The sequence below is a fragment of the Acomys minous genome (genome assembly GCF_964271855.1).
Source record: "Acomys minous genome assembly, chromosome: 5".
NCBI lineage: Eukaryota > Metazoa > Chordata > Mammalia > Rodentia > Muridae > Acomys > Acomys minous.
In genome coordinates this window covers 118,195,961-118,223,618 of record NC_140494.1, presented here as the reverse complement: position 1 = coordinate 118,223,618, position 27,658 = coordinate 118,195,961, and the positions used below count along the sequence as shown (strand labels likewise).

General features: G+C 39.2%; 1 protein-coding gene across 12 annotated transcripts in view; it reads left to right on the top strand.

Moving 5' to 3' along the window:
* The window catches only part of NEO1 (neogenin 1), a 156,179-nt gene that overhangs the window by 115,058 nt on the left and 13,463 nt on the right, over nt 1-27,658 (top strand). For 5 of the 12 annotated variants that reach the window (XM_084782358.1, XM_084782356.1, XM_084782361.1 and 2 more), the window contains 10 exons: nt 5,874-5,969; nt 8,551-8,774; nt 8,856-8,994; nt 10,955-11,062; nt 12,381-12,575; nt 13,115-13,147; nt 15,868-15,936; nt 20,296-20,443; nt 26,275-26,513; nt 27,017-27,109. In XM_084782358.1, the coding sequence (XP_084638484.1) occupies nt 5,874-5,969; nt 8,551-8,774; nt 8,856-8,994; nt 10,955-11,062; nt 12,381-12,575; nt 13,115-13,147; nt 15,868-15,936; nt 20,296-20,443; nt 26,275-26,513; nt 27,017-27,109 (1,344 nt within the window). The remainder of the gene's footprint in view (nt 1-5,873; nt 5,970-8,550; nt 8,775-8,855; nt 8,995-10,954; nt 11,063-12,380; nt 12,576-13,114; nt 13,148-15,867; nt 15,937-20,295; nt 20,444-26,274; nt 26,514-27,016; nt 27,110-27,658) is intronic. The other 7 variants (XM_084782364.1, XM_084782357.1, XM_084782362.1 and 4 more) reach the window with 3 other exon arrangements.

Genomic DNA, 27,658 nt, shown 5'->3' with positions numbered 1-27,658 from the left:
CTGAAACATACAAAAGTCAGTTGCAGACAAGATAACTCTCACTAATCATTGACATGACATTCTACTAAAATTGTTCTAAAGAGCCTACTTATTGAAATAAAGACATTAAAATTGAGACAGAATTTTCATCTGACACTTTCTTCACTGACATATTTTTTTATGACAAATGAAAAATGCTATTTTCTGGCTCAGGATCCGTGTTGAGTTGGTTATCGTGTCTCATTAGCCTTTGATTGAGAACCAGTTCTGTGTTTTGATTTGTTTTTTCCCTGACCTTGATGAATAACATTTTAAACTACATACATAGGCTATTTACATCCCTCAAGTTTGTCTAGCCTTTCTGCATTCTATCTGGGCTTACATACTTTGGAGGGGAATGGCGTAGTGTTGAGATTTTGTCAGTACCTCATATTATACACACAGAATGATATCCAATGCTTATTGTCACTTTCTTTTGTGATTAATATGTTTGATTAAGGAGATACTTTCAGTTTTGCAACTATCTTGTTTCCATCAAACTCACCTAATTTAGCTTTAGCATATATATAGTAGGTTGTCACTGGTGACTCTTAAGGAAGGCTCTTTTATTCACAAGTTGAAAAACTGATTCTGAAGTTTGTTTGTTTGTTTGTTTTTGTTTTTTGAGACAGGGTTTCTCTGTGTAGCCTTGGCTGTCCTGAACTCGCTTTGTAGACCAGGCTGGCCTCGAACTCACAGAGATCTGCCTGCCTCTGCTTCCCGAGTGCTGGGATTAAAGGTGTGCACCACCACTGCCTGGCTGAATCTTATTTTTAAAAGCAAAGAATAAAATAGCTATTTTTGAAAAGGAAAAAAGTTGGAAAATACATGCTACTTTACTTGGTGAAAACTTACTAAGTTAAAATAATGGAAACTGTGTGGTATTGGGTTAAAGGTAGAGGTTGTACATTAAAATGAAATGATTCAAAGTCCAGAAGTAGATCAGTACTTAATATGGTCAGTTGATTTTTAACAAAAATAATGAAGTGATTCAATATAGAAAGGATATCTTTCTAACGAAGGGTATGGGAATAATTAATGTCTATATGGAAGGAGTTAGGAAGGAACCCTGTTTCTTATCCTATACCATATCAAAAACAAAATAAAACCTAAATACAAAAGGTGAACTATAAAACTTCTAGAAGGAAACATAGAAAAATTATTTGTAACCTTGAGATGGACAAGAACACCCAAAGAACAAGATACCACAAACAACCATTTACCATAAAATTGACAAAGTGGGGTCAGTGAAATGGCTCAGTGGGTAAAGTATTTGCTGACAAACTGAGTTCAATCCCTCAGGACCCACAGGCAAGGGACAATTAACTCCTGTAAGCTATCCTCTGAACTCTGTGCACATACATACACACGTAAGTACATATGTATGCTTTGAATTTTTTAATTGACAAAGCCCATTTCATCAAAAAAATTAATATAGTTTATGTGTATGGGTGTTTTGGCTCATGTATATCTGTTCCCCACCTATGTGCAGTGTCCATTGGTCACAAAAGGGCCCTGGGATAGGAGTTAGAGGTAGTTGTTAACTGTCATGCAGTGTTGAGAGTCTAACCTGCGTCCTCTAGAAGAGTAGCCAGTGCTCTTAACTTCTCATCCATCTCTCCACTCAATCCGGAATCAAAAACTTAAACTGCTACTTTTGAAAAGATATTAATAAAAATGAAAAGGCAAACCACAGATATAAAGAAAGTAACAGCTATCCAAATTTCTGATAGCGTTTGAGTCTAGAATATATAAAAGTTCTTACAACTAGTAAAAAGAAAACCCAGTCGAAATGGATAAAAGATTTGGATAGACACGATGCAAAAGAAGGCCTGTGAGTGCACAGTAAATATGGTGGTAGGTAAAGAAGATACATGGGTGGAAAACAAGCGTGTTAAAAGATGCTCAGCACTTTTAGCTGTCAAAGAATTGCAAGTGTAAAACTTCAACAAAATACCACTTACATCCTCTAGAATTCTTACGTATGCTGTTAAAAATTTGGCAGTACAACTGCTTCGTAAAATAGAGATTTCTTATAAAGTTAGCTGTACAATTTAGCAATCCCACTCATAGATACTTAACCAAGAGAAATGAAAACACCCAATTAAAGGCTTGGAAAAAATACTTATACTAGCCTCAAGGGGGAAATATTATAAAAGTCTATCAACTATCAGTACACACAGCAGCAGAAATGAGTCTGAGAAATGTGCTGCACTAAAAGCTAAACACAAGATAATATATACTGTGTTACTGTGTTTTTTGCAATATTAAAAAAGAAAAACTTAAATACAGTGACATTTATGATCAGTGGTTGCATCCTGAATATTACAAATTGAGTTAAGAGCATAGCTACTTGGAAATATCTTAACTTCTGTATTTAGGTGTTAATTACATAGGTATATACATTTATCAAAACTTAGTATCCATTTAAATACATTTATTTTATGCTAATTATATCTCATAGTTAATTTTAACAGCAAAAAATCAGAACCACTCATTTCTTACGGTAATGGCGATAAAACACCATTACCAAAAGCAAGTTGAGGAGGAAAGGGTGTATCCAGTTTACACTTTCACACTGCTTTCACCTCTGAAGGAAGTCAGGACAGTATGCTGAAGGCAAGAGCTGATGCAGATGCCATGGAGGAGTGCTGCTTACTGCCCTGCTTCCCATGGCTTGCTCAGCCTGCTTTTTTCTAGAACCCAGGACCGCCAGCCCAGGGTTAGAGCCACCCACATGGGCTGGGCTTCTCTATCAATAACTAAATTAAGAAAACGCCTTACAGCTGGATCTTATGGAAGCATTTTCTCATCTGAAAGGTTTCTTCCTTTCAGATACCTCTAGTTTGTGGAACAAGTTGACACAAGACTAGCCAGCACAATGACTCAGGGAGTAAAAGGTTCTTGCCACCAAGCCTGACAGTCTTCCTAGGAACCACATGATGGAAGGAGACAGCCAACTTTGCAAGTTGTCCTCTGACATCATACATGTGCTATAGATGTGCATGACCATTCACATATGCACATGCACACATATAAGTGTAATATTTAAAATTAATATAATAGTAATGATAATAATGATGATGGTGGTAGTGGTGAATTGATTTCGGTAGCTATAACTACCTTTCCAAATTGAATTTTTATTGTTAATATTTCTCTGAAAGAATTGTCTCTTAATTCATAATCTCTGCTAATGAATTTTTTTATTCAAACCATTGCTCTTTCCCAAGAACAGCTTTAAATGCTTCACAATTGAGTTACCAGATCTTTTATGGAAGAAAATAAGCAATAGTTTATAAATGTAATGTCAAAAACAAAATATACTTTCTGGTTTTCCTTCCAAAGAGAAATCAGCTGAACCCAGGAGGCTTCTCCACATGAGTAGTCTTACAAGCAATTGTTGGATAGCAAAACCAAAGCTTTTCAGTGGATAAAACTGTCCCTGTGATGACCAGCGTCCTACTGTTTCTCTTATGAGACTTCTGAAATAAAAGTCCTTTGCATTTCAGTCAGGACTTAGTCCTGGACCTCCTGGAACTTTCAGTCTAGGGGAGAACCAAAGCAGAACACAAAAAACAATGAAATAAGTTAAATGAAGTATGTTCAGAGAAAGGAAAGCTGAGCAAGGCACATAGAAATTTAGCTGGGCTTGAAAGATTTAACCAGAATAGTGTTTGGTGCAAAGTGGTAAGAAAAAACATAGAGTATGCTAAAAAGAGTAAGCAGTAGACTGTTAGAAAAGAAGTGTGTATTGAGAAATAGCAAAAACAAAATTTGTCTGGCATAAAGTAAAATGTGTTTATTAACCTAACTTAATATAAGATTGATAAAACATTAACTGGAAGAAGCAGGCCAGAGATGAGGAAGTTCATTTAGGAATTCATTTATTCATCAAACTTAAGCTCTCTCCTGAACTTCATGTTCATACAACATCTGCCACTGGACATCTACATCTGGATGTAGCCCAAATTCCATCCAGCTCAAAATTTAAACTAAAGTTGGTATTTCTTTTCCCGACCCCCACCCCCTTTTTGATCAGTTAACAGATTAATGAACACCTACAATGTTTCAGACACTGTATAGAGAGAAAGCAAAGAAACAGACATTACACCACTATCAGAAACAGTACAATCTAAAAATATCTGAGACCTGGTCATGGTGACACACAAATGTAATCCTAGCAGTCAAGAAGCAGAGGCAGAAAGATAAAGAGTTCAAGGCTAGCCTAACTACATAACAAGTTCAGAGCCCACCAGGGCTACATGAAACCCTGTCTCAATAACCCTAAATGATGAGGATGATGAGTTTACAGTGCTAAAGAGGAATGGGTGGTATAGTGATGTAACTAGAGAGGTTACCAGTATAGGATGGACCCTTCTGGATGGATAGGTGTACCCATGTAGAGGGAGGGTAGAAAGTGCCCTCAGAATAGAGAATGGAGGGAGCCAGTGGAGAGGCAGCACTGAGAACAAGAAGGAAGCAGTGAATCACAGAATCAACAGGAACGGAGGTCTTAATGACTCTCGTGTTCCTGTCCTGAGCATTAAGGGTGGCAGGACTGTGGTGGGGTCTAAAGTAGGGAGAACAGAATAAGAGGAAAGATTTGAGACATTCTAGAGCAAATGCCAAACAGTTGGAGGTAAATGTTGGTGCTCAAAAGGAATGTCTATGTTGAAAGGATATATTTGCAGGTAACAGCCTTTACAAGCTAATCAAGCCAAGGAGACAAGTGAAAAGAAGCAGTACAGAGACTGAAGAATGTGCCTAGAATAAACCTCAAAATTGTGTATTATGAGGCTCTGACTGTCCCCAGGCTCAGTCAATGACATCACTCTGTTGCCCAGTCATTTTTTTCCCTTGCCAGTCAAGTGGCAAGTTGTGTTGATTCCATCTGTTGTTGCAGTTTGACATGGGAATACCAGATGCCTTGATATATTGCCCTTTATTATGTAGAGAATAGGTGGACCACTAAGAAAAACATCTATTTTGAGGTTTTTAAGTAACCTAAGCCACATGAGGTGTGACCACCTTGGAAAACTTGAACAGCCACAGAATTTAATGGAACTGAACTTTGGAGTTACACATACTAAACATTGTCTGGATCAGACATATGATCAGAGTCTCCTTCCCTCAGTAAAGGTGAATGCTATTCCCTCTTTCTGAATTTAAGAAGAACATTTTGGAGGACCCTCTAGAGCAGTGGTTCTCAGCCTTCTTCATGCTGTGACCCATTAATACAGTTCCTCATGTGCTGACCCAACCATAAAATGATTTTCCCTGATACTTCATAATGGTAGTTTTGCTCCTGTTATGAATTATAATGTTAAATATCTTCTGATACATGACTTTGGGGGGGGGGGTTGAGACCCACAGGTTGAGAGCCACTGCCCTTCTATTGTTCCTAGTCTCCTTGCAGAATTACATTAGGCTATCAAATCCTGGGTCATGTCTTACCTAACCAAGAAATTGCCTGCTCTGGATGAGGAGGGTCCCGGAATGTTGCACCTGAAGGCTTCTGGTACCCTAAAGCCTTACGTCATACAGTGAGCATCTTAAACATTAGTAGACTCCAGGAGAGGAGGAAGAGTCCACATCCACTCTGAAGACTACACCCAAGACACTGATGGAACCATTATTATTATTATTATTATTATTATTATTATTATTATTATTATTATTATTATTATTATTTGTGCTTCTATCTCTACATCTCTTCATATCCCTAAATAAGCAATCCTATTATAAATAAATAAATAAACAAACTTTCCTTGAATTTTTCTGCAATTAGATAGACACTCTTGTGTTTTTTAAATCTGTAAAGAGCATTAAAAAATGTTTTGACTTCTTTCTCTCAGATCCAAGCTCTCATTATGTGATTACCCTGAAAGCATTCAACAACGTTGGTGAAGGCATCCCCCTGTATGAGAGTGCTGTGACCAGACCTCACACAGGTAGGGTGTCCTGTCTGTCTTGGCATCTGCACTTTCCCTACTGCTTATGTAGATTATGACCCAGAAGTCTCCCTGATGGGTGTTCATGAAAGAAAAATACATGGCAACTTAACTTGGAGTGCAGACTTGGAATGAGTGATAGGCTAGCTTTCTAGGTACAGAGTTGTTGGTTCCTGTTTTGCTTATTTAAACTATTAAGTCTACCGGGTAAGCCATTCTATGCAGATATATACTTTTTTAAATATGTTAAAATTGAGAATGCATAGTTTTGCGAGAATTGATAGGAATTTTTCATATTTCATATATGTTATAACTATGATGAATCAAAAAATGAGATTCTTTACAGATCTAGAGGATTTTATAGGTTGTACATCATAGCACTAAGTGTATATATGTTTGGTGAAGTAAACATTTGTTTATGGTCAGATATCTGAGTTGCTTAGGAAGGTATTTTTTTGTGTGCGCCCTTTGTAAAGTTCATATTTACATAAAGGGATAACATCAAGGGCACTACCAATTTAACAAGTTATATTTATTATAAGAGACCAGTTGTCACTTTTCTTTATATTTAAATATCTCCAAAATAATATAAATATAATGTAAATTTTCTGTACTGCTATAAAACTTGTGACTTAGATCTGAATGGGAAAATTTACTGGAGTCAGTATAATAGAGTTGTGAACTCTTTAACAGTCCTAGAACTGTTGAGATGGCTCAGTGGTAAAGAGCACTTGTTCTTCCAGAGGACCTGGGTTCCGTTCCCAGCACCCTCACGGTGCCTCACAACCATCCACAACTCTAGTTTCAGGAATTTGACTCCCTTCTCTGTCCCCTCTGAGTATCAGGCATTTATATTGTATATCTACATACATTGCATATGAAATACCCAGACATCATTTTTTAAAGAGTCCTGAATACAAAAGAATTTCTTTTTAGAAAAGCATTTCTCTATCTGTTGACCACAACTTTGAGTCAATTTTGTAAGCTGTCTTTAGGATGCTTTAAGTAACTTATCTGTACAAAGTTGGCAGTGTTCTTATTAAAAGGTAATTTTTGTCCCTTATTTTAAAGCTTCTACTTTGTACCAATGTTGTTACTCTGTGTTTGATAGTTCTGCCCTGTGTACCTACAGCTTGCAAGTTCTGTTAGAAATAGTTTTGGTATTCCAGAAAAAATATGCAAAAAGTGACCTTTACTTTCTTAAATTAGACTACAATAGAAAAACAATTATTTTTTTTATGTGGTTTAAGAATGCAGAAATATAATGAATATACAAAAAAATGCTTTAAGTCATGTAATGTTAGTTCTTTTACCCAAGAGTTGGTACATATAAGATGTTCCTTAAAGAATGATAATTACTTCTGCATCTGAAAGTTCATTGTCTGTAACTAATTCTTATGCATTCTGGCAGTCTGAGAACAAAGCCCTGGAGGCTGCCCCTCTGTTATTCTCAGTATTCATTGTGCAAGAAATATACACATGAATAATGTTACATTACTGTAGCAGTTACTCATAAGCAAGGACTGTCAATTTAGATTTTTAGTTATAAAACCAGTTACTGTAACTGTGGAGAAACAACATTTAAAGCCCGATTTTTAAAAATAAATGAGTATGTGTATTTAGAGAACCCAGCTTAGAGTTAGAAAACCCCAGAGGTCCTACTGTACTGAACTCCAGCTGTGGTCCTCAGTGAGTATTTCTAAGTCATTCTGTCCTCTGTTTTGCAATAAAGAATCTGTTTGCTGCATAGAGCACAGCTTATGAATGTGTTCTTCCCTTCGTCAAACAAGCATTGTGACGCTTGTCAGTGCGGCACCCCTTGGATCCATGATAATCATGGCCTTTTTCTTAACTGACGGGGGCTTGTTCACTGCCTGACTCTGTCTGACTCCTAGAGAAAGGACAGCAGGCAGTGCAACATGGTGTCAGTTTACCTTCTCTTAAGGCACAGGAGCCTTTGGTTTACTCAGCTGAGAGCCATTTCTCCACTGCCTCTACACTGAAGATATCAACAAGTCTGAATTGGCTTAACCACAGACGTTGAGCTTTGAGAGACAAATCACTCATCCAGTGATGGGCAGTAATGACTCATGTCCCAAAATGCAGCCATATTTACTAAAATGTCAAATAGACCATAAGCTTTATTTTGCTTGTTCAGAAATTATACTCTGGATTTTAAGAGCAGTTTTTGTTTTCTTAACACTGCTCTTTCTAACAGTAGGTAACATTTTCAAGTAAGTGAAAAAATTCAAGCATGCATATGTTAACATGATCCCTCAACCATCAGTGTCTGTAGAGTATGGTTGACAGTGTAGTTAGGTACTAATTTGCTTAACATTTTCCTACAGTTTTTCCTTAAAAAAAAAAAAAACCACACACACACACACACACACACACACACACACACACACACACACATAGTAGACGTATTCTTCTGAATAAATGAGGGCTCTCTATTAACTCTGGATTTTCTTTCTTTTTTCCATTTCTCATCTTTCATTCCATTATATTCCCCTACATTCCCTTTTATTTTTGTTTATGTTAAAATGCCACTTCCCTTTCTTAATTACTTTTTACCCAGACACTTCTGAAGTTGATTTATTTGTTATTAATGCTCCATACACTCCAGTGCCAGATCCCACTCCCATGATGCCACCAGTGGGAGTTCAGGCTTCCATTCTGAGTCATGACACCATAAGGATCACATGGGCGGACAACTCGCTGCCCAAGCACCAGAAGATCACAGACTCCCGCTACTACACAGTCCGCTGGAAGACCAACATCCCAGCAAACACCAAGTACAAGGTACTGAGCGTTTGCTTTGGGTGAAAAAAGCTGATCAGTGGTATTTCCTTGTTTTAAATTTCTTGACTCATACTTTTCCAGAATGCAAATGCAACAACTCTAAGCTATTTGGTTACTGGTTTAAAGCCAAATACACTGTATGAGTTCTCCGTGATGGTGACCAAAGGTAGACGGTCAAGCACGTGGAGCATGACGGCTCATGGGGCCACCTTTGAGTTAGGTATGTACAATGCAAAGCCGTGGCACGTGGGATTGATTCCCTTTGTAAACTATGCAAAGCCTATGGACATTCATGCTGTTTACTGTATTCTCAGCCATGGGACATCTTACCACCTGCTTTTACTGTACAAGGGTAGCACACATGTTGACATCGCTACAGAACCCAGCAGAATTCTGTACTGGAATTGTGTTTGTCAACTATTGTAGATTTGGGGGGTCATTTTGCAGAACATTAGTAAACTGTGCAGGTTTTAGAAATTATGAGACTTTAATTCATTCTCAGGTAAACCAGCTGCCATTGTGTCCATGAGCATGTCATCTAATCTCTCTGAACCTCAGTTTCTTCCATCTTGGGTGGGGTGATAGTCACCCCCTTTTCTTCTTTAGAAAGTTATTATAAGGTAAATGAGGAACAGATGGACAAGCATGTGGGTAGATACAAGAGATTATTGTCATTAATCCTGCTTACTGGTAAATTGAAATTGAAAAAAAATGAAGTGACCTGCCCTTGACCAAGCAGTTGCCCAGCTGTGCTTGCCCAGTCTGAACACTTTACTGAGCCCAAGGCTTTCTTGGAAAGCAGCTCTGTAGATCCTTCACCGAACTAGCCTTTGGTGTGTGTAAGTACACCTGAGGAAGATAACTAAGTAGATTAAGGAAAGAACAGGTTGCCTCCCTTGAGATTGTTCACTTTTTGCTGGCTTTTAAGCCCTTTCTTTCACTTCCCTTGGGCTCTCCTAGGGTAAGGATGTGAGTGACCTTGGGAATCTGAGTGTATTCTGGCCTGTTTCTGTGCATGATGGAAAACTAAACTTCCACCTTCTGTACAGACTAGTCTTGCCCTTCTGCACAGTTGCTTAGAATTTCTACAGGGGAGGGGTTTAGATTGGGATGATAGGAATATAGGTATAAAAGAATAAATAATTATTAATTTGCTTTCTTTTCTGTTTATTTTGTTTGCTTGCTTGCTTGGGATTTTGGTTGGTTGGTTTTTTGGTTTTGGTTTGGTTTGGTTTTGGCTTTGTTTTGAGACAGGGTCTTAACTGTGTAGCCCTAGCTGGCCTCAAACTCACCATATAAATGAAGATGACATCCAACTCCCACCTGCCTCCGGAGTGCTGGGATGAAAGGCGTATGCCACCACACTCAGCTCTTCTACTTTAACAATATACTTTCAGCTTATTGACTAATAAGAAAATTTTTTATTTTCTCTAGGCTGTTTGTTTCTCTAGGCTTTTCCAACTTATATTAAAACTCTAGTGTTTTAGGAAGTTGTTAATTTGAAGGAATACTTTATTTGAGCATTTTCTGCTTGTATATTACATTAGAAGTTTTCAGCTATAACATAGAAAGGTCATTTCCTTTTGTTGGCTTCTGTGCTGTGTGACCAGCTTTTATTACATCAGTAACATCAGCAGTTGTGGTGTGCTTTCACTGTAAGCTTAAAATGAAAAATACCAAGTTGTAAACTTCTTGTTAAAAGAATTGAGCTTTTAAAAGGCATATTTGACTTGAAGAGCCAACTCTAAGCAAGAGAGAAAACTATTCAACACTTTAAAATGTCCTGCCAAATTGAGTGGAAGGACACAGTCTGGGACCTGTTATGTAACTGCTCTCAGTTTTGGTGTCCTGACCTCCCAACCAGGAACAGTGGCACCTGCCCCTCTAGGTTGTCATAGCCTTAAGAATATGCTGACTGCACAGTGCCAGACGGTAGTGTGTACTTGGAACCAGTGGCATTTGGCTCTCCCGAGCGTATATCTCTGACTGCCAGCCCACAAGTCCGTTCTCTGTCCTCATAGTTGTATAGTCTTCTTTTTATTAGACATGGTTGTTACACATAGATTTGCATTATTAAAGTGTGGGGAGGTGTCATTGCCCTATACATTTACTGTGCCTTATCAATGAAAAGAAATGGAAAAATGGATTATACTGAGTGAATAGTATTTGTTGTTTTGTAGTTCCTACTTCTCCACCTAAGGATGTGACAGTTGTGAGTAAAGAAGGGAAACCTAGAACCATAATAGTGAACTGGCAGCCTCCCTCTGAAGCCAATGGCAAGATTACAGGTGAGCATCCTTAGCCTATGCGCTGTTCCAGGCAAGTACTATGCAGTCAGTAGAAGTGGGAGTGGGAGTGAGGCTGGCTTGGTCATTGTGTGGAAAGCAATGAGTCGTGTTTATCCTTGAAACTTAAGCAAGGGCATACAGTCTGCCCACGTTAGCATGGAACTGAGTGGCCAGCCAGTGGTGCTACTTAACAATACCTGGTGGGGATGGAATATGCTAGACAGCCTGTGTTCTACTGCAGCTTGATGGATATGGTTTTCATAAAGCTGTTCACTCCCCAGGTGAGTGCTTTGAATTTGTGTGTCTAGTTCTAGGGAATTGCCTAGTCCATATAGACTGTGCTCTTCTACTTTAAAGCCCCACCAAAGCCCATTAGGCTCTTAAACCAACACCAACAGCCCAAGGCCTGCGTCTTCAGGTTTCTGTGCTCTTACTATTAGAGTTAGAAGCTTAATTACCCTAGGCCTATGAATTTCCCTCTTGGCCTTCAGAGAGGAACTTCCTGTAATAGAGAGGATACTGGCTGCTGTCTGGAGCCTCTGCCTCATTAGGAGTGTGCTGAAGAGCTCATTTACCCTCTGAAATATGAAGAAGGTGGCCTAAGGACTCAGAGTGTTCTTAGCATTTTGTTCCTGTAACCTTGGTTTTTATCTATTTGTTTTGATTTGTTTTTCTGAGACAAGTTTTCTATTTATATCCCTGGATGTCCTGGAACTCACTGTGGACTCAGACTCAAACTCAAAGATCCACCTGCCTCTGCCTCCTGAGTGTCGGGGTTAAAGGGGTGTGCCACCTCCCCTTGCCCATGTGTTCCTGTAACTTTGAATAAGATGTCCTTTTCCATAAACCCTAGTCTTTATATCTTATTTTTTTTAGGTTCCTATTTTGCATCTTCTATAAAAGAAACAAATATAACTTGACTCAGATTACATCTTAATTTGTCTTTTAAAACCTTAAACAATGCATCACGTTTTTGCAGTATGGATCAGGTAGGCTTATGCTTATGAGGCTTTCCTGCCTCATCTGTGGGAATTGAGTGCCCCCTGGTGGAAATATCTAGTAACATGTCTTTGTGGCCTCACCCTCTCTTAGAACTTTGTCGGAGGTTTCAATCTACCAAGCATTTTTCTCCTAGGAGATGACTTTGGTTGGAGGTAATTGAGCATGTCATACTATTGTTAAGTCTCAGAACTACATTATCTTAAATCTGTATCCTTATGTTTTATTTAGTTATTATATGACAGGCATTTATTGACTTTCTGATTGCAAAAAGAAAAGCAGAAATGAGATTTCGTTTCCTACTAATTGCTTTGGACAGGTTACATCATCTATTACAGTACAGATGTGAATGCAGAGATACATGACTGGGTTATTGAACCTGTTGTGGGTAACAGACTGACTCACCAAATTCAAGAGTTAACACTTGATACACCGTACTACTTCAAAATCCAGGCCCGGAACTCAAAGGGCATGGGACCCATGTCTGAAGCTGTCCAGTTCAGAACACCTAAAGGTAAAGCTCCCTGAGCTCTGAGGGTTTTCCCATGTTATCTAAAGAGTGGGGCTACAGCATATAGAGACTGTGGGTAATGTGGAAAATGCTGGTCATGAACTTGCCAGCCTCACAATAAAAGCTTCCAAAGGTTCCTCTCCTACTCACTGGCTGACAAATTGGCGCTCCCCCAGTCTGCATAGAAGGGAACTTTGGTTCTATGTATCCAGGCAATAGAACTGCTGAGATCTCTTAGTTTTTATCAGAAAAATCAGATGTGATTCTTTTGGTTTCCATTGAGTTATATTGCATATTATTGTGACTGCCTTTTATGTAAAGCTCAAGAAAATGAATATAAAATAGCCAGGCAAGCTTAGGCCAATAAAACTGAGTTGGGTATTGAGTCTGTGGCGATGCAGAAACCTAAATTTCTTTTCTATTGTCAATATATTTGGAAGTTTGTGGGAATTTTATTTTTTCCTTTAAAACTTCTGTCTGTCCATCTTCAAAGCTGGTGATCCTTGCTCTTGTTTCCTCTTCCCCTGTGCTTGGCCTGTCAGCGGACTCCTCTGATAAAATGCCTAATGACCAAGGTAATTGAGTAGATGGCCTCTCTCTCTCACTTTCTCTCTTTTGTGACCTATTAGTTTTTTGTTTCATTTTTTTCCCCTGAAAATCATTGTCATGTGTGAAAAATCACGCACATTCTTATTGGCCAAAGTAGAGTTGAGTCCATGTTTATAGACCTTGGGATATCTGGAAAGATAAGAGGTTTATTTAGAAGCTAAATTCCCTGGTGGAAGAAAATTGAATTGAATAAACTCAAGATTAGCCTTAAGTGACGATCAAGTCATCCTTAGGTGTTAAGATGCTAAAGTTATAAACAGTGATAAGCATTTGAGGCATAAAATGACCAGTATACCAACTGTTCATATTTGTAGCATTTAGGATTTTATTTCCTTAAGTGAAACATTCTCAAGTTCAGTAAATACTATATTTCTCTTCTTGCATACATGAATCCTCTTAAATATGTGCTTATCTGTGACCAAGAGTTTATTCTTTTGAAATATGTTTATTTACAGCTCTTTGTTTCTTTTCTTAATATTAAGTATGAGCATTTTTATAAAAGGATAAAAAGTATGTGGCATGGACACTTGTAAGCATAAGCCTTGATGTCACCAGTCTTGAAATCATTGGTTGGCACTTTTTTCATTGTAATTGCTTTGGTGACGTGGTGGCTGTGCTTTGTGATTTTTATCTCTAAGAAATCAACTAACAATAGATTTCTATACTGAAAAAGAACAGTAAAAGTAAATGAGCTAATTGCTCTTGTGGTTTAAGACTAGTAATCAGAAATACAATGTTTTTCTATCTTGGTTAATGTAAGAAAGAGTCAGAACTTGAAGTATTGAGTTTCATGGCTTTGGACATGTTTGTTTTCAGTAAGTCTTTTGTTATATATCAGAGAACACTGGGCATAGGTTTTCATGAGTATAAAAGCATGATATTTCATAAACCTTTGCCTTGTATATGCAAAGAATGTAAATATGCTTCGCTCTTTTCTTTCACTTGATAACTATATTGCAATATTTTCTGTTCCATTCCTCTGGTATTCAAAATTCTTTACCTGTTGGTATTTTGGGTACTAGATTTATCCTTTAAATTTCTTACTTATTCTTTAAATGTTAAAGAAAAATATTAGGACATACAGGAATATAAACCAACTAATATCTTGGTAAGCAAAGCATGTTCAGTGGCAGGTTTTGTTAGTTTGTTTATGCAGTGCAGTACTCTGCAAAGTTTAATTTAAATATAGCCATATGATGACCATGAACATTTAAATGTGAAGAACCTTAAAATGCTAAGTATCTCTGTGCTAATTAGATTTTGCCTGAGGTAATAGCATATGAAGAACAACTGGAATATTGATGCGAATGTCCTGTGTGTCACTTGAGAGAAACGAGCCTCAGAAGTAAGAGGATAAAGTAATAAGTATGAACAACAGAAAAGGGGTCAGAGACTAAATTAAATCCTAGAATGTGCCCTAGAAATCCTGAGACTGTACCATAGGAGTCAAGAACTTTTGTTTCCTTCTTGTGTAGGTTTTGGCTTCTGAGAACATACCAAACATATTTAGCCTATTAAATGAACTATTTACCCAACCTTATATTTGGGTTTCTTTTAAAATATGTTTGCTTATAAGAGGAAAAAGGAATTAATATTAGCTCTAATGTTTTGCAGAAATAAATTTACTTTATGCATTTCTAGTCAAGTTTTATGAGTGAAAATATCTCTCATAGTGTTTACTAGAGCTCCATGTGCTCTGCCTCCATAAACGGGGAAAAGGACTGCTCTGTAGTGCAGTGGTACTCAGGGCACACTCGGGCCCTGTGTGCTGTTACTGTCAGGAGCAGCTCTTATCTTCATTCTTGGAGGCCTCTTTTCAAGAGCTTACTGCTCCTTTCTGGCTAGTAACTTTGAATTGAGGGATATCTTTGTGGAAGAAGGGCTTCCCCTAAGCAGTTTTACTATAAATATAAAGAAAGAAACTGAAAACCAAGAATAAGGATAATAAAACAAAAACAAAACAAAAAGCCTTGTATTTCTGTCTCTTGAATTCTGCTGCTGGGGAGACCCCAAGCCTAGCTGAGCAGCCTCACTTCTTTGAACCTGTGACTATGGAATCACACGGCAGTGACCTTTGTAAGCAACTAGAAGGAAGGTTTGCTTTCTTTTGTTTTGTTTCTGTTTTTTAATGCTTAGGTAACAGAAAAGGATGAGAGAATCTGGTTTGAACCTCTGCTTACCTTCCTATTCTTGCTTAGGTTAACTTTGTACTTAGACCAGGCAACTTCATAATCTGAAAAAATAGCCAGAACAATACTGACGCTTGCCAGGCCAGGTCAGCATCACCAAGTCCTTTGGAGAGTACAGTTGTTTGGTACAAGCATCAGCCTCATTTACTCCACTGGTTCCTTTTGTTATAAAATAATCTACCTCTAAAACACGTCCTGAGTATTGATTGCTTCCTAGGCTAGAGAAGTTGGGGTGGGGAGTTTCCCCACTTTCTGAACAGCAGATTGGTAGTCTGGCGATGCCTTGAGACACAGGCATCAGTCTTGTAGATACCTCCTTGCACTGAAAGCTGTATCTGTTTACCTTGGTATGCAAAGTATTCTCCCATTGTTTGTGTTGTTTAATTTTCTCACAGAGTAGACTGAAATGTTTGTTTTTAGAAAGCACTCACTAGCTGTGAGGTGGACTATCACATCTACATGTTGGGTTGTTATTGACATCATTTCTTCTGCTTCAGCCCTAGGATCCGCAGGAAAAGGAAGCCGACTGCCAGACCTAGGATCTGACTACAAACCCCCAATGAGTGGTAAAGCTCTCTCTAAGGCTTTTCGGCTTTCTATCTATGGACATTATGCAGTTCTGCTTAAACTTTTTAAATATGTTTTATAACTTCAGTGTCAGTTTGTGCCATGTTAATGTAGTTCATTTTATTTAGTAGATCTAGCTTTAGCCATTTTTGTGACAAAATGTTGCTGAATCATAGAATCTTATTTCTCCACATAGCCAGCTGGAAACAAGATTGATTCCTAACAAACACTCTCTCCTCCTGCCTCTAGAAATGAGTTAGACTTTGAAAGATTAGCCCTCTGGTAGGATTAGCCCTCACCTGGCACAAGCCAGACAACTGCTTCAGAATCTCAGCATCTCCGTTACTGCACTATCTTCAGTCTGGGAATTCTAGGGGAAATTTTTCTACTTCTCTACTGTTCTACAACTCAGTGTCCTCAACTTGTTAACACTTTCTTCTTGGTGCTGGAGATATGGTTAAGAGAACAGACTCTCTTGTAAAGGACTTGGGGTTCAACTCCCAGCATCCACATGGTGGCTTGCAACTGTCTGTAACTCTAGCCCCAAGGGGTCTGCCATCCTCTCCTGGCCTCCTTGGGCTCTGCATGAATATGATGCACAGACATATATGCAGGCAAAATGGTCATATGCATTAAATAAAAATAAATTGTTTTTTTCTTTTTTAAAATGACTTATTTATTTTTGTTTATGTACATTGGTAATCTGCCTGCTTGGGTGTGTGTCTGACGTTGTCAGAACCACTGGAACTGGAGTTACAGACAGTTGTGATCTGCCATGTGGGTGCTGGGAATTGAATCTAGGTCTTCTGGAAGAACAGCCAGTGCTCTTAACCACTGAGCCATCTTCCCAGCTCCTCAAGAAGTGTTATATTACCCTTGCTCAGAGATTTCTCCTTCATGCATTTTTTTGCATGTTGGGCCATAGACAGTATAGTATAAAGGTTTTGAGAAAGTATTCTTTTCTCTTTTTTTTATATATCCATTTATACATTGTATTTTAAAGGTTCAGACTACGTGGCAGACTGTAGGAGAAAGAGAAATTAAAAAAAAAATACCTGATAGAAAAATAGGACCACTTTATAAAAGAGATATTATCTACCTCATGTTCTAAAGGACGCATAGAAAATCAGGAGCAGGAGACATGGCTCAGCAGTTGAGAGCACTTTCTGTCCATGTGGTAGATTAGAATTCAGTTCCCATCACTCAGGTTGGGGGGTCACAACAGCCTGTAACTAGTTCCAGGGGATCCATTGCCCTCCTCTGGCCTCCACAGGCACCCACACACTTGTACACGGACATTCATACACATAAATAAAAATAATCTTTAGAGGAAAAAATGCTAAACATCAAGATGAGCATCAGACATTTCGGGAAAGCTCTAACAGCACATGCAAAGGCATCAGCAGCATCTGGTCACTGTAGGGTCCTGCCGCCTGGAGGTACAGGACAGGTGTACAGGTAGGTTAGAACTAGCCTGACAAAGGCACAGATACTTAGATTGCTAAGAAATCTGAACTTTATTCTACAAATCACAGGTATAAAATGTCTGATACAACTGATACACTAAGACTTCCGTTTATTCCGTGTCTGCTGTTGCTAGTTTGAGAGCAGTGAAGAACTGACTGAGAGCTAAGAAGGTGTGACGTCAGGGGGGTAAAGAAGCTATTCCAATAGTCCAGGACAGGCATAAAGAAATGCATGTGATAACTCTGCTGCCCCATATGTGACCACTTCCCCTTGATGGGGCACTCAGGGAAAGGATAGATAGGCTACCAAGATGAGACTTGGTAGCCTATGGTCATATAGTGGGGGAGGAGGTCCCCCTCGGTCACTGACATAGGGCAGGGAAATTGAGTGAAAGTGGGAGAGAGGGAAGAATGGGTGGATACAAGGAACGGGATAACAATTGAGATGTAATCTGAATAAATTAATTAAATAATAAAAAAGACAAAAAAACAAAAACAAATGGTGAACAGGGGGAAAAAAAAAAAGAAATGTCTGTGATATGTTCTCAAGCAAAAGTGGTAACAGCCCCTTTGGTGACCCCCTCTTACTCTGTCATAGAGAAAGCTTCTGCCCAACTCATACATTAAAAGTTAAATCCAGAGGGGACTGGGATCAAGCTGTAAAGTGGTTAAATAAATAAAATTTAAAAGAAAGAAGTTAAATCCAGGTAAATGAAACTTATTTCTGTTGAATGCAGAAAAGAAATACTTTCACTTGTACTTGTCCTCCTACCCAGCTCCCCTAACCTTCAGTTTGCCAGCTTGTCCCACCTTACAAGAACCCAGCCCAGTAGTTCAGTATTTCTGTCGAGAGCAGTGTTAGGTTAACAGTATTTTATTGGCTCTAGTACTGTAGTCTTCCCCAAATAAAAAAATTTTATCTCATTGAAGGTCAGTATGTACAATTTTAAGTTGTCTACTAAGCTTTTCTCAGAAATGAAGGATAAAAATGATTGAACCAAATGTAAAAGAATAAGCTTTTAAGCCATTCTAAATCAACCTCAGATTTAGCACCGTACTTAGATGTCTGTAAAATCATAGAATCAAAGTTGGAAGGTCAGATAATCCAGTGTTGTTGGAAGGAATTCCCACACAGTGAGAAAAGGTATGGGTTAGGAACCTAGTGCTCCTTTTATCAGCTTGACTGGGTGGCTGCCAAGCCCTGGGATCTGCCTGTCCCTGCTGACTAGTACTGAGGGTATAATTGTGCTCTACCATGCTTAGCTTTTAATGTGGGTACCAGGGATTCAGACTCAGGTCACAGCACTGAGCAGTCTCTCTAGCCCCGTCTCATGCCTTTCTTGATAACGATTCCTTCCACAACACTTAACTACTTTGTTTCTGGTTGATTAGTTGAATAATTTTGAGACAGGATCCCATCCTATATCCCAGGTGTGGGCCTGGAATTCACTGGATCACCCAAACTGGACTTAGTTTACTTCGTTTTTCTTGATTCCGTCTTCAACATGTCAATATTAAAGACTTGTGCCACCACACATTCTAACAAAATTCCTAGTGCTGGGTGAGGGATACCTCTTCTGTAGATTTTCCTGAGCATTTAGGGTTGAGGGGCAGGATTTTATTCGGATGGTGTCCCATCCCTAGCTGAGCACTCAGTCACCTATTCCCAGCACTTTGAAGATTGATGCAGCTCTGCATTGACTCCTCACACTGCAGTGAGAAGTGTAGCCCACCAGGGTCCTTCCACTCCTGTTCCCTCCCTCGAGAGCAGTGGTTCTCAATCTGTTGCATATCAGATATTTACATTGCAGTGCTTAACAGTAGCCACATTGGATTCAGAAAAGCTTTTCAACTACTAAGTCTAAGTCAGCCACACAGTCCTCTGCATTGTAGTGCCCCCCCCCGCTTTTTCATAGTATTCTTAACTAATAATTTATTATCTGGTTATTGTTTGTGCCAGTCTCCCACCCCCAACATTCACATCTTTGATATTCACTGTTGTATCGTGAATACTTAAGATAACTGGTACATAGAAACTACTCAGTAGATAATTGTCAAGATAATGCATAAGAAAACGGACTCTGTATTGTCTGTAAGCATATTTTTAAAAGGTTATTTTCAAATAGTGATTTTGTAATCTCAGACATCAACATGTTAAGGAAAACTTCTTGCTTTATATGAATGTATATTTTTTATGATTTTGAATGCAAAGATAAAATATAATCCCAAAGGATTCAGAAATGGTAGTTGTGGGGTATGTGTGTGTGTGTGTGTGTGTGTGTGTGTGTGTGTGTGTGTGTGTGTGTGTCCATTTAAGGCAGGATCTGTTATTGTGCTGCAGCTCACAATGTAGGCTGGGCTGGTGGAGCCCTGCGCTCCGTGTTCTGCCTTCCACGGCTCCACCTGCCTTATTTCCCCAGTTTTGTGTCACCATGCCCAGCTTTTTTTTTTTTTTCCATGGTTTCTGGGGATAGAACCTGGATCCTTCCTTATGCTTACAAGATAAACATATCTACTGTGCTATCTCTGCAGCCCAGCATGGGAGTTTTTAAAATGAATTGTACACCTCACAAGGCACTAGAGAGGCAAGACACTTATCAGAATATATCTAAACCTTCAAGCTTAGAAAACTCTAGGATGTCAGTACACTTGAAAGTGTCATTGAATGCTATTCTTTGAGCAAACCTCTGTGCCAGTTCCTGCATATAGGGCAGACTCTCATATCCTTAGGAACTTATAATCTAGAAGTAGTTTCCTTGAGTAGAGCTTTTTGCAGTACTGTGACAACTGGTATGAAGTTCACATGAAATACCTTGAAATGGCTTGATAGAGCTGATTGAATATTTTTTTAAAATTACCTATTTACCATTTCTGTACCATTTTCCCTTTCAGGCAGCAACAGCCCTCATGGGAGCCCAACCTCTCCTCTAGATAGCAATATGCTGCTGGTCATCATTGTCTCTGTTGGTGTCATCACCATCGTGGTGGTTGTGATCATCGCTGTCTTTTGTACCCGGCGCACTACCTCTCACCAGAAGAAGTAAGGATCCCTAAAATGTAACCCTTAAACTTGCTATGTATGTATGTGTATATATATATATATGTACATATATATGCTTTTTGTTTTTTCTTCTTATATGTTGCCTCTGTTTTTAGAGTGACACAAAGAGTTAAAAAACATAAAGTACATGAAAAGCCACTTTAAATGCAGTCATGCCACTAATGCCCTCCCCCCACACCCACAAGAATCTCTTGGGGAATCTCGCATGTTATCACAAGTCCAATGAGATTTTAATGGAGTTGAAATATTCTTGCCATCTACCATCTACCGAGCACAAAGTTGAAGAAGAAGCAAGAGAAAAAGAAAAACTGGGAAGAGGAAGGAAAAGATCGCCCAAGAAATTTGTTTAATTCAGGCTTTTGTGAGCCTCAACAAGCTCCTTAAAAGGTTTGAAAACTGATAGGGCTGAGAAGCCAGCTCAGCAGTTAAGAACATGTACAACTCTTGTAGTGGACACAAGTTCTGTTCCCAGCACCTACTTTGGGTGGCTTATAGCTGCCTGTAACTCCAGCTTCGGGAGAATCTGACACCCTCTTCAGGTCTCTGCAGAAGTGCACACATAATTAAAAATAAAAATCAATTTTTAAAAAGTTAGCCAGGCACAGTGGCGGACATCTGTAATCCCAGCACTCGGGTAGGCAGAGGTTCAGTGCCAGCCTGGTCTACAAAGTGAGTCAAGGACAACCAATGCCACACAGAGTAACCTTGTCTCAAAAAAACACCTTAATTAAATAATTAAAAATAAAAAATTTGAAAACATCCTCCCCTTTCCCAAGCCAAAAGTTTGCAGCTACAAGCAGGAATGTTCATGGTGTGCTGTTTATAAGTTTAAAAAAAAAAAAAAACCTATTAAAGAAAAGAAATAAACCAAACATCCCACCATAGACATTTTTGAGTATGGAGACCCAATTAGGAAGTTGTGCAGGTCCTCAAAGGATTCTAGAGGGCTTTGTCCATCATAGCAGATCACACAGTAGCGTATGTACTATTGCCCCCAGAGGCCTTCCAGTTGGACAAGATATGAATGTAAAGACAGTGGCATCAAAATCTGACTGTACAGCTTAGGCTAATATACATGTTTGTGTCCTAATGTTTATTAGTAGTAGTTGTGTATAACAGGTAGGTGCAGGTGCCCACAGGAACTGAAGTTATAAGTAGCTGTGAGCCAGCCCACCGTAGTGCAGGGGAGCAAATTCAGCTTCTCCACAAGAGCAGTTTATGCTCTTAACTTCTGAGCCATCTCTCCAGCCCTGTGTCTTAGTTTTTAGCAGCAATAACAACAAAAACATTTTAAAAACTAAAAAGTAAGGCCTGGGGACATGGTTCACCGAGTAAAGTGCTTGTAATACAAATATGAGGACCTAGGAGATTATTTATAAAAACAAACTCAGCAGCATGCATCTCTAACTCTAGCAGTGAGGAGTGGAAAGGGGGTGACAAATAGACCCCTCAAGCTCATTGGCTGGCCAGCCTCACCAGTCTGGGAGCTCTGCATTTAGTGATGATAGACCTTGTTTCAAAAAATACAAGGTAGAGTAATAGAGGAAGACACCAGATGTCAGTCTCTGGACTCCATACATACTTGCACACATGTCCACACAACCACACACACACACATGTATGCATGCATGAAAAAAAATGAGAAGTAAAACTTTGAGTTGATAAAAATAGAACACTTAATGGAATAAAGAAAAAAATTCTACTTAAATATTTCACCACAAAAGTCAGAAAGTACATCTGTACATGTACACAACAAGCAAAACACCCAGAAGGTGGGAGAAAACTATTAGCCTAATATAAATATTATAACACAGGTTCTCTTTAAACTTACAGAGATCAACCTGTTTCTGCCTCTGGTGCTAGGATTAAAGGCATATGCCACTGTGTCCAGAAGGTATTTGTTTTCAATACATAGGGCATAGGGCAGGTAATAAGCTAACCTCTAACTGCTCTATTCGAATGACTTTATATCAAATAAGTCATGTTGTATTTTAAATCTCTCTTCTCAAATAGCTTTCTGTAGTTTACATTGCATCCCTTTTCTAAGAGAAAGGCTCCCTTTATTTATGCCTCTTGTCTGGTTTAGATTATGGAAAACTTTTTCTTAAGCACCTGAAAGACAGTTTTTTTTAGAACATTTCTGTAGGTTTTTGTGTTTTTTGTTTAATTTATGTATCTATAAGAATTTGCTCTTGTAGCTAATGTTAGTATTCTTGGTATCTTTAGTAGTATCTAAAAAGCAAAATGAACACACATACACACACAGGACGAAGAGTTCCATGGTATTCTAGGAGTTAAAACTCAAAGTAAGTAAAAATAAGAGTGTTTCAGATTGAAACTAGGAAAATAGGTTCTGTGTTCTGTATTTGGATCTGCAAATCCAACAGCTTTGGGTCCCTTTGTTTAAAACAATTGCATCAAATCTTCACATGCTGCCCCCACCCTTTCCCCTAAGGTGCTTCTGGGTGTTCTGTCAGCCACTGAAAAATATAAGTGAGCCTTTCTTACTCATTTTCTTACTTATTTTCATCCTATCAAATACTTGAAGTACCTCCTGTTGGCAGTTTACAAAGCCAACATCAATAAAGAATTTAGAGTTTAGGCCCTTGTTGTTTCTCAACACATTCTCTTTAGCTTCCAGAACTCTTGACAGGTGACCCAGGATGCTGCTTCTCGAAGATAGAAGCTCTCAGATGATATATTATTGTGTTTTTGTTTCTGCATCATCCTACCCAAGGGTAGGCACTTTGTAAAGAGGTTTATTTGTTTTAATGTCCTGGTGGCTGAAGGGTCCAAACAGCATGATTCTGATGTGCTGGTGGAGGTTCCTTGCCACAGGAGAGCAGAGAAAACAGAAAGGAGAAGAGACATATACAAACGAAAGATGCCAGGAATGAACTCCAGACTTCATTACACAGCGTGTTCTTTAGGAACTAGTCGAGTCCTGTGAGAACTACTTAGTCTCCTCCAAGGTGATGCCCCATTGACTTAATTCTTTCCCGCTAGGCTCCATCTCTTAAATATTCTATTAACTCTTATTACCAGCAATGAGGGCCAAGTTCCCAGGACATAATTTGGGGGAACGAACCACATCCAAACTGTAGCAGATGAGAGCTACCTCATCGCATCACCATCTAACCAAAATTTTCTGAATAATTGTTTCGTATTTTGAGGCAAGGTTTCGCAGCAAGCTTTCCTCAGAGCCATTAACACTTATTCCTCGGCCTCCAAACTGCTGGGATCATAGGTGTGTGCCACCGTGCCTGATGGTTTTCAGGTTAGGAATGCTCAGTTTGAAATGATAGCACAGGTGCAGCGGTAACCCTGCAAGATTGTTTCACTGAGGGGCAGCACAGCCATTTTAGTTTATAAGAGTATCTCCATATTAATCATATGGAGTAACCAAGTAATTGGTATACAAATGATTTTTATACTGTATTTTTTCCAGAATAATGAAAACTTAGCACATTCAGTGAAGTTTAAAAGCAGCATATTTTCAATCTGAAGTTGGCTAAATCTGAGACTATGAAACCCACAGGTGTGAGAGTCCACTGTACTTACCAGAGCCTGGGGTCTTTTTTTTTTTTCTTCACTGTCTGATCAAGCTTTAGTCCTTTCTAATGTATTTTCTGTCTCAACTATGTCACCACAGTTGCTTTCATTGGATTACTCAGGACTGGCCTCAGGACCTCCTGTCTTCTCCAGTCTCTTCCATGTGATCTCATGCTCTTCTGTGGTTTCATTTACTGTGTGCTTCCCAGAAACTCTATTTCCATTTCCAGCCGGCCTCTTTCTTCTGAGAATCGGACATACATACCCTGTTGCTTCTTTCACGTTTCTTCTTTAAACTCAGCATGGAGCTTAGGTGTGCAATATGCCCACTTTTATAGGCTCCTGTGTGTGGATACTTAGTCCACAGCTAGTGGCTCTATTAAGAAGGTTATGGAACCTTTGGGATATGGATCCTTGTTGAAGGAAGTGTTCCCTCAGTGTTAGCCTTTAGCCTTGAGATTTTATAGCCCAGTCCCGAATCCCTGTGTAATCTCTACTTCCTGACTACAGGTGCAGTGTGACCAGTAACCTGCTGCCATGCTTTCTGGCCATGGTGGAATGTATTCCCTCAAACTATAAGCCAGAATAAGCCCTTCTTTCCTTCCTTAAATTGCTTCACATCAGATAGCTTGTTTTAGCAACGAGAAAAGTAGCTAATACACACATGCCCAAACCAATTCATAGTACTTTCAGGAAAACTGCTTTCAGTCCACTATTCCCAGTGTAAGACAGTGGCTGGAGCCAGAAGCCTTGGCCTCACCATTTACTTCTCTTTACCTCCACCCAGTTTGTGTTCATTCCCTCACTAGGTCCTAGTATTTTTGCTTCCTAAATATGCCTTTCAAATCTGCCCCTTCCATTCCGCTATCGCAGACCAGCATTAGTGGACACCCTCCAGTTCTCTGCTTCACAAATCCGTTCTTCACAAGATGGTGGGGGTAAAGTTTTAACTCAAGTTGACCTTTTACTCTCTTGCTTAAAACCATTAAATTATTTCTCATTTCTTATAGAGGGAAGTTCACATTCTTAGAACTGCTGTGTGATCTGGGTGCTTTATGATCTGGTTCTTGTCTGCCTTCAGAGCACTGTTTCTCAACGTTCTCTTCATGGCTCAGGCTCTCCCCGCTCAGGACTCTGCAGAATTCTTCTAGTATCCAAGGCTGCTGCTGCTCCACATTTCACCACCTGGGATGCACGTGCTATCCCCATTATGTCTCAGCATAAAAGCCACTTCTCTACATTTTTCTGCCTACCTGAGCTCCAGCTATTAAGGTTAACACTTGGGGCATTTCCATAAGCTCAGAGCATTTAAAAATAGTTCATTTTCCTCACTTGACCAAAAGTGCTGAGGACACATCATTGTAGCACAGAATCTGATAGAAGCAAGGTGCCTAACACATGGTTATTGAATGGGAAAGGGAGTGAATTGATTAAAGGAAGAAACTACAGCACAGTGGAGGTTGTTACTTCATTCTTAACTCCTCATACTTGATACTCTTAGTGGGCTTCCTAGAGAATCCTTCTCTGTTAGCCATAGATTTTTACCTTTTCTCATTGTTGTATTTTTACTTCTTGCTATCCTTTCTCGTCTAGTGGAAACTTGCAGAGGAACCTTCTACTTTAGAGCTTTTATTTTTTAACTCGTGACCTTCCTGCCTCCACCTCCTTCAGCAAATCCTACTGGTGTGCGCCACCACAACCAGCAAGCTTTTATTTTTAAATGCTATCTCAATTTCCTAATATAAAAAAGACACTATTCAAATATATTCTGGCATAGTATTCAAATAATATATGAACAAAGCAAAAACAAATGTACTATTTCAAGAAATAAACCTTTTGTCTCTGATTTTTCTTCTTGATGCCTGTTTGTTTCCATTTCTGCCTTTGCTTAAAGCATCTCTCAGAAGGACAGGGTTTATTACTGTTTTATTTTGGGTTGGAGTAGTTTTGTTTTGATTGGGGATTGCGTTTAAAACTTCACATATGCTAGACAAAGACTCTGCTACTCACTACATTTCCAGTTCCTTTTCAACTTCTTATTTTGAAAGTAAATCTTGGTAAGTTGGATAGGCTGGTTTTGAACACCTCTGTAACCTAGACAGGTCTTGACTATTTTATCTTTGCCTCTTCCTCCCAAGTAGTTGGGATTATAGGCCAGTGCCAAAATGCCTAGCAGAAAATCAGTTTTAATCACAGTGTTTTGACAAATATGTTCACAAGAAATACATTTTTAAAACTAGTCTTAATTCTGTGCCTAGGAAACGAGCTGCCTGCAAATCAGCGAACGGCTCCCATAAGTACAAGGGCAACTGCAAAGATGTGAAGCCTCCAGACCTGTGGATCCATCACGAGAGGCTGGAGTTGAAGCCTATTGACAAGTCTCCAGATCCAAACCCTGTCATGACTGATACTCCGATCCCTCGAAACTCTCAAGATATTACACCAGTTGACAATTCCATGGATAGCAATATCCATCAAAGGCGGAATTCATACAGAGGTACCATTTATACTTTGTAAGGTTACCTGAATTTGGTAATTTAGTAAGAGGTTAGTTTTAAAAAAATGTGTCTCTTGGGATTTTTTTTTCTTCAGAATTTGATGAGCAATAGCTAGTTGTTGAAGAAGGGGAGAGGTTATGTATCATTTAGAAACAGCCTTCTGGATCTTTTTAAGTCTCTCATCAAGCTTCAGTCAAGCATTTGAGCCACCTAATTCATGCGTGTGCGTTGGACTGTGTCCTTTCCATTGGACTCCAGCTCTCACAATAGAGTTCAGAACCTTTGTGATACAGAAGCTTCTACACACATCTCACTGAAGTACAGTGTGCACCATCGTGCCAGCCTCTTTGAATCTCTGCAGGAATTTCCATGGTGCTCTAAATGTAAATGCCTTGCCCTGGTGCATTGTTTGTGAATTCCAAACCCTCCAATGGAAATGTGTTACTGCTGCTCAGAGGCCTAGGGCATGCCCTTGCTACTAACCTCCATACTTTATATCTAGGGCATGAGTCAGAGGACAGCATGTCTACACTGGCTGGAAGGAGGGGAATGAGACCAAAAATGATGATGCCCTTTGACTCTCAGCCACCTCAGCGTAAGTAAAAGTTTCTCTTTCCCGAAGTACTACCAATCTTTCATGTCATGGTGGGAAACATCTCTGAGCAGTCTCTTTAACTTCTCTTGATTCCAAGACAAAGACCAGCTGCCAATATTGTGGCACTTTACAGGAAGAAATACCAAAGCATTGCTGTATTTCATCATAAATGTTATTCTTGAGCTAGAGAGGTGGCTCAGTGCTTAAGAACACTGGCTACTCTTCCAGAAGACTCAGGTTCAATTCCCAGTACCATCATAGTGTCACACAACTATCTGTAACTCCAGTTTCAAGGGAACCAGACACCTCTTCTGCCTCCACAGACACCAGCCATATACATGGTACACAGACATACATATGAGCAGAACACCCATGCACATAAAAATAAAAATTAAATATTCTTGAGAGTTAACATTTTAAAGTTATAGATAGATTCCCAGCTAGCTAACTTTCCAGCTAGCAAGATGACTCTGGAAATGTGCTTACATACAGGCCTGAGAACCTCAGTTGGTTCTCTACTTCCCATGAGGCAGTGAGGGAAAAACTCCC